Source organism: Pelobates fuscus, chromosome 5 (assembly GCF_036172605.1).
Source record: "Pelobates fuscus isolate aPelFus1 chromosome 5, aPelFus1.pri, whole genome shotgun sequence".
NCBI lineage: Eukaryota > Metazoa > Chordata > Amphibia > Anura > Pelobatidae > Pelobates > Pelobates fuscus.
Window position 1 is genome coordinate 36119847 of NC_086321.1, and position 8532 is coordinate 36128378.

The 8532-nt window shown below is 31.5% G+C and overlaps 1 protein-coding gene across 2 annotated transcripts in view; it reads left to right on the plus strand.

Annotated features, from left to right (window-relative positions):
- Positions 1-8314, plus strand: part of EDIL3 (EGF like repeats and discoidin domains 3) — a 605475-nt gene extending 597161 nt beyond the window's left edge. For both annotated transcript variants that reach the window (XM_063453707.1, XM_063453708.1), the window contains one exon: positions 4203-8314. In XM_063453707.1, coding sequence (XP_063309777.1) covers positions 4203-4352 — 150 coding nt within the window. In that variant the 3' untranslated portion in view covers positions 4353-8314. The remainder of the gene's footprint in view (positions 1-4202) is intronic.
- The last annotated feature ends 218 nt before the right edge of the window (positions 8315-8532 follow it).

Sequence of the window (8532 nt, forward strand, 5' to 3'; positions counted from 1 at the left end):
GACAATGTTATTCATTCATCTTTCTGACGAATGAATTAATAGATGAAATTCCCGTTCGCATGTCCAAGTGTATCACTGGGCATGTGCGGGAATCTCACAGTCTGTCTAGTGTGGGCAGATGACGTGTCCCACAGGGCCTTCCTCTACCCACACAAAGATGGCAGCGCCCTGAATATAGATTGGGGCAGAAAATAAAGAATAAAAAATAGGTAATATGGGGGGCTTTGGGGCATTTGGGGGTGACTAGGGGGTCAGTTAGATGTAGTGGAGACGGGAGGGTGGTTAAAAAAAAACGGGATTCGGCCATGACAGTGCCGCTTTAATTTGTTCATGGGTGGATTAAAAACAATTTGATTTGAACAAAATTGCTGAAACTATTTTTTTTGCACAAGTCTAATAGAAATATGTTTGCATTAAACCCCATGCTCGGTCTATCATACTATGACATTTTATGAAAGAAAAAAAGATGTAAACTACAAAAATATGTTAGCAGAAGCAAACAGGAACATAAATTGAAAGAACTGATGAAATAGGGAACCCATTGTTTAATAGAACAGGTCTCTGTAGATTATTTCATAGTAAAATAAATAACTTAATATTTGGTTAGCATTGGCTGTGCTTACCGATCCATCCAGGGGTAGGCGAACAACTGTCTCAACATACTGTATTAAATGAGAATTATCTCTTAAACTACTGCATGGTTATATATAATTGTCACTTAGATGGATTAACGCCATGTAGTAGCAAATATTTCATTACCATATGGTCTCCAGCAACAGAAATGCACTTTCTCTGAGAAATATTAACATCTCAGACCCATCAGTACATTCTTAGCCAGATGCTTTGTATCTTAAGACTGCCTTGAAGATAAGGTTTAAAACAACTGTTTTCTGTTGGGTGTTTTATAATTTCGCCATTATGCTTAACTTGGTGGTTTACGTATCTATTCATTACATTGGATTTTTTTTTTCCATTCTACACACAATGCTATTCTACACACAATGCTATAAACACAGTATTACAATAGTTTATAATAGTTTAAAATTAGTAAACCAGAAACCTCATTGTTGGCAGGACACAAAAATGGTGTATTGAATGTAAGACTATGTTGTTGGTTCTAGAATAATGGTAGTATTTGTTGGTGAATTTGTGTCAAATGGGATGAGGGAATGGAGAATAGATGCCGATCTTTATCGGAATGAAAAATGAAGAATGGAAATGAATTAGTGCAAGAATAAGGATAATGAACTGTAGGGAAAAAACAAAGAATGGCAAAATATAAGATAACATTTTTATTTGTACATTAACCTCTTAAGGACTGAGGCCGTTGTACAAGTTGTGATCAAAACAAAATGTAAACAAAACCTTGAATTTGCGCTATATGTCTGTTCAGGCGTAATTCACCTCTTTCATATTATGTGCACCCACACTTATTATATGTCATTTTGCTCAGGAGAAACAGGGCTTTCATGTCACATCAAATATTTGTATATTAAACATAATTTGTGAATAAAATATATAAAAAATGAGAAATTAAGAAATTAAGACATTTTGTTATTTAGTTTTTTAGTTCTGCATGGCATTTTAATTATGAATGTCACAAAACTGTTATCTGCTGTTATTCAGCGATGTCTCACAAGTAAAACAGTACCCCCAGTGTACAGGTTTTATGGTGTTTTACAGAGTCAAATATAGCACATAACATTTTTTAGTTTATACACATTGAAATTTGCCAGACTGGTTATGTTGCCTTTGAGACCAAATGGTAGCCCAGGAATGAAAATTACCCCCATGATGGCATACCATTTGTAAAAGTAGACAACCCGAAGTATTACAAATGGGGTATGTCCAGTCTTTTTTAGTAGACAGTTAGTCACAAACACTGGCCAAAGTTAGCGTTCATATTTGTTGTGTGTTAAAAATGCAAAAAACATTGTGTTGTGTTTGTGACTAAGTTGCTACTAAAAAAGACTGGACATACCCCACTTGCAATACCTTTGGTTAGCTTCTTTTGCAAATGGAATGCCATCATGGGGGTAATTCTCATTCCTGGGCTAGCATACAGTTTCAAAGGCAACAATCTGGCAAATTTCAATGTGAAAAAAATGAAATTTGTGTTCAGCGAAGTTTCCCGAATAAAACAGTACCCCCATGTACAGGCTTTATGGGGTCCTGCAAAGTTACAAGGTTAAATATAGGGCCTGTGATCCAAGTTCTCTGGACTTTCTGCCTGGGTTGTCAGACAGGTCCCTCAAATTCTAATTAATAAAATGACTTAATTATGTAAAAATATTATATAAATATATTTGTAGAATTTAAATATATATGTATATATGTATATATATATATATATATATATATATATATATATATATATAATCTCTTGTGTCTCGCACTCAAATGCTCCCAGTCTTGTCCATGCCTCGGTGCAACCTCCGGCTAATCATCTAAAAATACCTTGGTAGAGAGCACTCGTAGGGCTTGTAGTGGTAAAAAAGATGCTTTTATTCATCAATCAAAATCACAGTATGTCAGTGTCGACGTTTCAGTCCATCCGGACTTTTATCAAGATCATATAGGTCTTGATAAAAGTCCAGATGGACTGAAATGTCGATACTGACATACTGTGATTTTGATTGCTGAATAAAAGCATCTTTTTTACCACTACAAACCCTACAAGTGCTCTCTACCAAGACCTCTGCGGGTCTTTTTCAAGGTTACTGTGACAAGCAAAATATTAAATATATATACATAAAGTGTAAGTGCACTTACCAATGATTTTCGTTGTGAATCCCTTCACCGATACCCGGAAGTGAGATAGGACCGCCTACCTGACGTCATTACGTCATGACGTGCGGCGGAATACAGAAGTGATCTCCATGGAGACATATTAAACAAGTGTATAAAACCCGTTTCTATAATAGAGAATGAATAAAGGGTTGTGATGAAGAAACAGCAAGATGGAAGTTTTTATAGCTCCTAAAGATTTAAAGATAAATAAAATTATGCCTACATAAGTCCCATATGCCTAAGAGCCACAGAAAGTGAAAAAATGTGCTTTAAAAAGTGAACCAAAACCGTGAGTCAGTGAAACCAAATCTGATCCATCAGTAAAAAAATAAAGTGGTAAATAGGTGCAGAGACTTATAATATATATACATCCTATATATCTACACTATAGTAAATACTTGTTATATTAATGGAAATTAACCCATCATTAATAAATAAAAATGACTATTTGCAACAAACCAGTCTATACATGTGGAGCCTTCTTCCTTAACAGCAGATACATGTACTATACAAAAAGGGACTTATCTTGGTATCATTTTATTTATCTTTAAATCGTTAGGAGCTATAAAAACATCCATCTTGCTGTTTCTTCATCACAACCCTTTATTCATTCTCTATTATAGAAACAGGTTTTATACACTTGTTTAATATGTCTCCATGGAGATCACTTCTGTATTCCGCCGCACGTCATGACGTAATGACGTCAGGTAAGCGGTCCTATCTCACTTCCGGGTATCGGTGAAGGGATTCACAACGAAAATCATTGGTAAGTGCACTTACACTTTATGTATATATATTTAATATTTTGCTTGTCACAGTAACCTTGAAAAAGACCTGCAGAGGTCGAAACGTCGGTTTTTGTTCTGCACATGAATTAAATAAAATAGATTTTTTTTTTCAAGTCCTGAGAGTGCATCCTGGATCTTCATTTTGTTTATATATATATATATATGGATATATATATATATATATATATATATATATATTTTTTTTTTTAATTATTTTTATTTATATAGCTATATATATATATATATATATATATATATATATATATATATATAAATATATATGTTTATTTATAACATCATTCTATATATTTATAACATCATTCTAAATGTATTTTGAATTTAATATATATGTATATTAATATCAAAATACAGTTAGAAAAAAATTAAAACCGGATATAATTTTTTTTCTATTTTTTTTTCTCAATTTATTTAATGATTATTTGTATTTTATATATATATATATATTTATATATATATATATATATATATATATATATATATATATATATATATAATTTACGTCATTCTAAGTGTATTTTAATATTAATATATACATAACATATAAGTGTTATCTTTGTGTATGTACCTGTCCATTAATGCAAGCACTTTTTATTTTATTTATAGGTATTTCAGGGAAATTTTGACAATGACACACACAGAAAGAATGTAATCGATCCTCCAATTTATGCAAGGTTTATCCGGATCCTCCCATGGTCGTGGTATGGGCGAATCACTTTACGAGCTGAGCTTCTAGGTTGCACAGAAGAGGACTGACAACTTTCATCACCCGGCAACTGAAAATACAAAATGAAATAACATATCATGATTTCAGATTTAAAGAAATAAAATAAACTGTGCAAATCCTGAGAGAAAATGAATGGATTTTCATTGAACAAGTGCTCACTTTTTGGTAGGCTGGTAACTGTTTTTTTTGTTGTGTTTTTTTGCAGGGTGGTCTGTACCTGCCTTTAAAATGATCCCACCAGTTTATGCCCTTCAAAAAGTACCCTTTATAATTACATTTTTAATTTTCTTCTAAGTTGTTCACACTGGTTGAAACATGTTTGGGAATAGAGGCAGCATCATTTTGTTTAGTTTTTGCTTTTAATTTTCTAACAAACAAGAAAAATGCAATTTGTCTTGATTTCCGTCAAAGATAAAGAATTTGTATCCCAAAAAATTGTTTGCAAACTGACCCTAATGCTGCAGCTTTAGCAATAAGTTTTCTCTGGGATAGCTGCATTATCTAAATTGCTTCCCTTGTGCCTATCGAAATATTATTAATATTTACACCTCCGATTTAAAAAAAAAAATCTATATGATTTACATCTATGGAGTTGCAAATTTTTCATAAACCCTTTTCCTCTGAATTTATTTTCCAATATGCATGTTCTAGAAGCATGTTGTTCACTTTGTTAAACATGCTGAGTGCCGAAGGACTGAGCAATGCATTATACATTCGCAAAGGGTTGCTTGCTGTTCTGGGAAGCAATTCTTTAACTGCAGTTTAAGCTTTGTTTACTAGAATGCTAATTGTGTGCATTGAGCAGAATTTGTTCTCTGCATGTCATGTATGTAAACAATACATCAACTTCATTCTTCTTATTGACTCAGAGCATTGACCTTTGTTGTTTTAAATCACCATTATTTATTGTGAATTTGCCCATGAGCAAGGTACTCATTTTATTTTTGCTCTCAAAGGCAATATATTCAGATACGCTTCTTGTTCTTCAATTTTGTTTATTATTTTGATGTCTATTTCTTTAATCAACATTGGTTTGCATTCATGGCATGCATAGATGCAACAAAAATATAATTTTTTTGTATAATTGTTTTGTGCGTCCATGTTTGTGTATCATTTAAAATTTGATCACATTAAAATATTATTTTGGATTTTTTTTATTTATTATTTTGCTAAATTAAATAATAAATGGAAATGCAAGTTTAATGTATGGAAACGTACAATGTCTTTCCCTATTGTAGACCTAAAGATGCATTAACAGAATAAAAACAAACAAACAAAAATTTTTTTCGCAAACACCAGTTCATGTAGAGTGTAATATTGTAGTGGTACTATATATGTAAGACACCTTCAGCCTAATGTAAAGGAATACAGTTTTCTACTGTTCCAAAGTCAGTATGGGATATGTGCTTAGGAGTGGTAAATCGATAATATTCTACTAAAAACAACCCTAGCCTATGCCCTCACATGTTTAAAGTGGTCTATTAAAATTGATTAATATATCCTAGAACCTCTCCATACGTCTATATATTTATTTATATGCCTCACATTTTAGGACATTACCCCTGATTCTCTTCGTACAGATCAATGAGGAGATGAAGAGAATCAAGCAACTTGCTTAGACATATATAGGTCTTCTTATGATAAATAATTGAGGCAAAAAAGTAAAAAATGTTGAGGTCATGTGGAACATGGATTACAAATTTGTTTTAATTGTGCTGCATATCAAATACCATGTGATGGTTAATGTCCTTTTTGTCTGTATAATGTTCCTCAAATATATGTGTTGTGTATGATGTTGTACTCAACCTTAGTGAACAATATTAAAGAGAAAGTCAAACACAATTACGTATTTAAATAAAAAAAGTAAAATTGGTAAATCATTACAGCTATTTGAAAACACTGCCCACCTCCAGCACTTTATTGTCTCTTACATATTATTTTATTTTATTATATTTTGATTGTTTAGATTGTTCCCCTCCTTAATTTGGGTCTGTAGTTATTGTTTAAAAAATACAATGTGAAATGTCCTACATATCATACATTTCTGCCTTCTTCACCTTACCTGTAGACTAAACATGACACTTTTCTAGAATTGCTTAAATTTCATTGTCCTAAATAGCTACTTAAAATATAGCAAATTCACACTCTGTTAACGTGTTAATGGCCTGTCAGCTAAAGTTAAAATATTTTTTTCTATTATTTATTATTCTAGGCAAAACTTTGTTTTAACAGTTCTTTATAATTTCTTAAATATGTTGTAGGCTATAAAATAATAATCCGTTTTGCTGTTTTAGATTCTCCAGGCTTCTCTGAAATTATTTTTTTTTATTGATAAATATGTCAGTAATGCTAAAATGAAATTGCTACAATAACAGCTTCTGTCTCAATTCGTAACTGTCATTATCTTAGCATATGTTCCTTAATTTTTTTCCACTCGTGTATATATATTACAAAAACGTTTGTTACACATGAATTAATTTAAGACAGATTATAGTGAAATCAGTGTTAATATTTCTATTTTTACATTGAGACTATGCAAGTCACAATGTGTTGAAGGCTTTGCAATTCAGTGTTCAATAAACGGCCACAAACACATAAAAAACTGCCCTTTAAAATTAGTTCAATTTCAGAAGTTTCTGATCGTTAAAAACAAATTCAACAAATATAATAAGCAAACAGCGTATGAATACAGTTGGTCAAGATTAAATAATTTTCCCCGACCACTCTTCTTAGTATTATTCTTTTCGGTATAAATATTTTCAGAAACTGTAGTCATTTTTAACATGATTTTTTAATGCACTTAATCTTCTTAATTGCTAGTTATAAAGCTGCTTTAACGTTGTGGAAGTTATTTCCTGAAGTGAACATTTTTATGGGAAATTTATATGTTAAAAAAAAAACCTGAAAGGGCTTCCACCAAACTTTTTATGGGTATGAAGGTAATGTTTCAAAATAAAATATGAAACAAATATCTATTTTAATTTCAAGGCTCCGTGGTAGCAATTACAATGCACATAAAAAAAACAACAACAAACAAACAATAAAAATCAGTTTAGAATAAAATAAAAAAATAAAAAAATGACAAAACATATGCCAGGACTTTATAAAAGTTTAGTTTTATGAACAAATAAGAAATTAGACAATTTATATCATTTTTGTGGCATGTACACCCATTACATCTATAACTGTGGATAAACAGTATTTGTGCTAGGTAGATGGGGAACATATGGAATATACAGTGCAAGCAGTTGGCTACTAGATAGTATTAACAATGCATGTTCTAATGGGTGAAAAAGGTGAAATGATAGTTTGCATACAGAACAGTTCACTTTGGGATAGAGCAAATCACATGTTAAAAATTTAACTTTCATGATTAAAACTTATAATAAGCACTAAATTGAAAGTATTTTCAAATTGATGTTTTCTTTGAAATATATTCATACCTAGTCAAATGCAGACAATATCCTTCATATTTATTTTCTGCAATATAATATTTTTATGCAAATTATGCTTTAGGAAATGAGATCTACTATGGCAGCATTTTATTTTTCCTCCATGTTTATACATGGAGTTATCAAAGAACAATTTTTATAAGAAATATCAATATACGCCACTTGCACTAACACTAACTGATAGATTGTTCTCTACTTACTTTTCATTTCTGTTATTGTTTTATTTTGCTGTTGAATCCCAAGATACTGTAACATCTATTCAATGAAGGGCTTGTCACAAAAACTGGTTGACTTTCTCTTTTGATATGACTATCTGGGCTTTGAAGACAAAGGGTACTGTAAAACACACTAAATACTATGTGAGTGAGGATTCAGCGTCTGATATGTTAGTGGGTTCGAAATATCAAACACAGTGACTTTTGCAACCTTTCGAGCTGTGTTATATTCAAGTGTTTTGTAAATATTAAAATCATGTAGGTTGATGTAAAATCAGTATGACCTTGTCTAGTCTTTAAGCTTACAATAAAATTTTGAAAAACGAGGTCAAATTTTCAAATGCTTTTGGTGCTTGTTATTACCTTTCAGCTGTATCCTTGTAGTGTGTGTAAACCATGTTGCAGCGTTGTCAAAAGTAATGAGAACAAAAGTTCATCACCACAAGTTCTTCGAAGAGGTACATCAGCCTGGTTTAGTCATAAATCCAGATTTACTTTAGACATTCAGAGCGGAATACTACCCATTATTACCCATGTGTTCT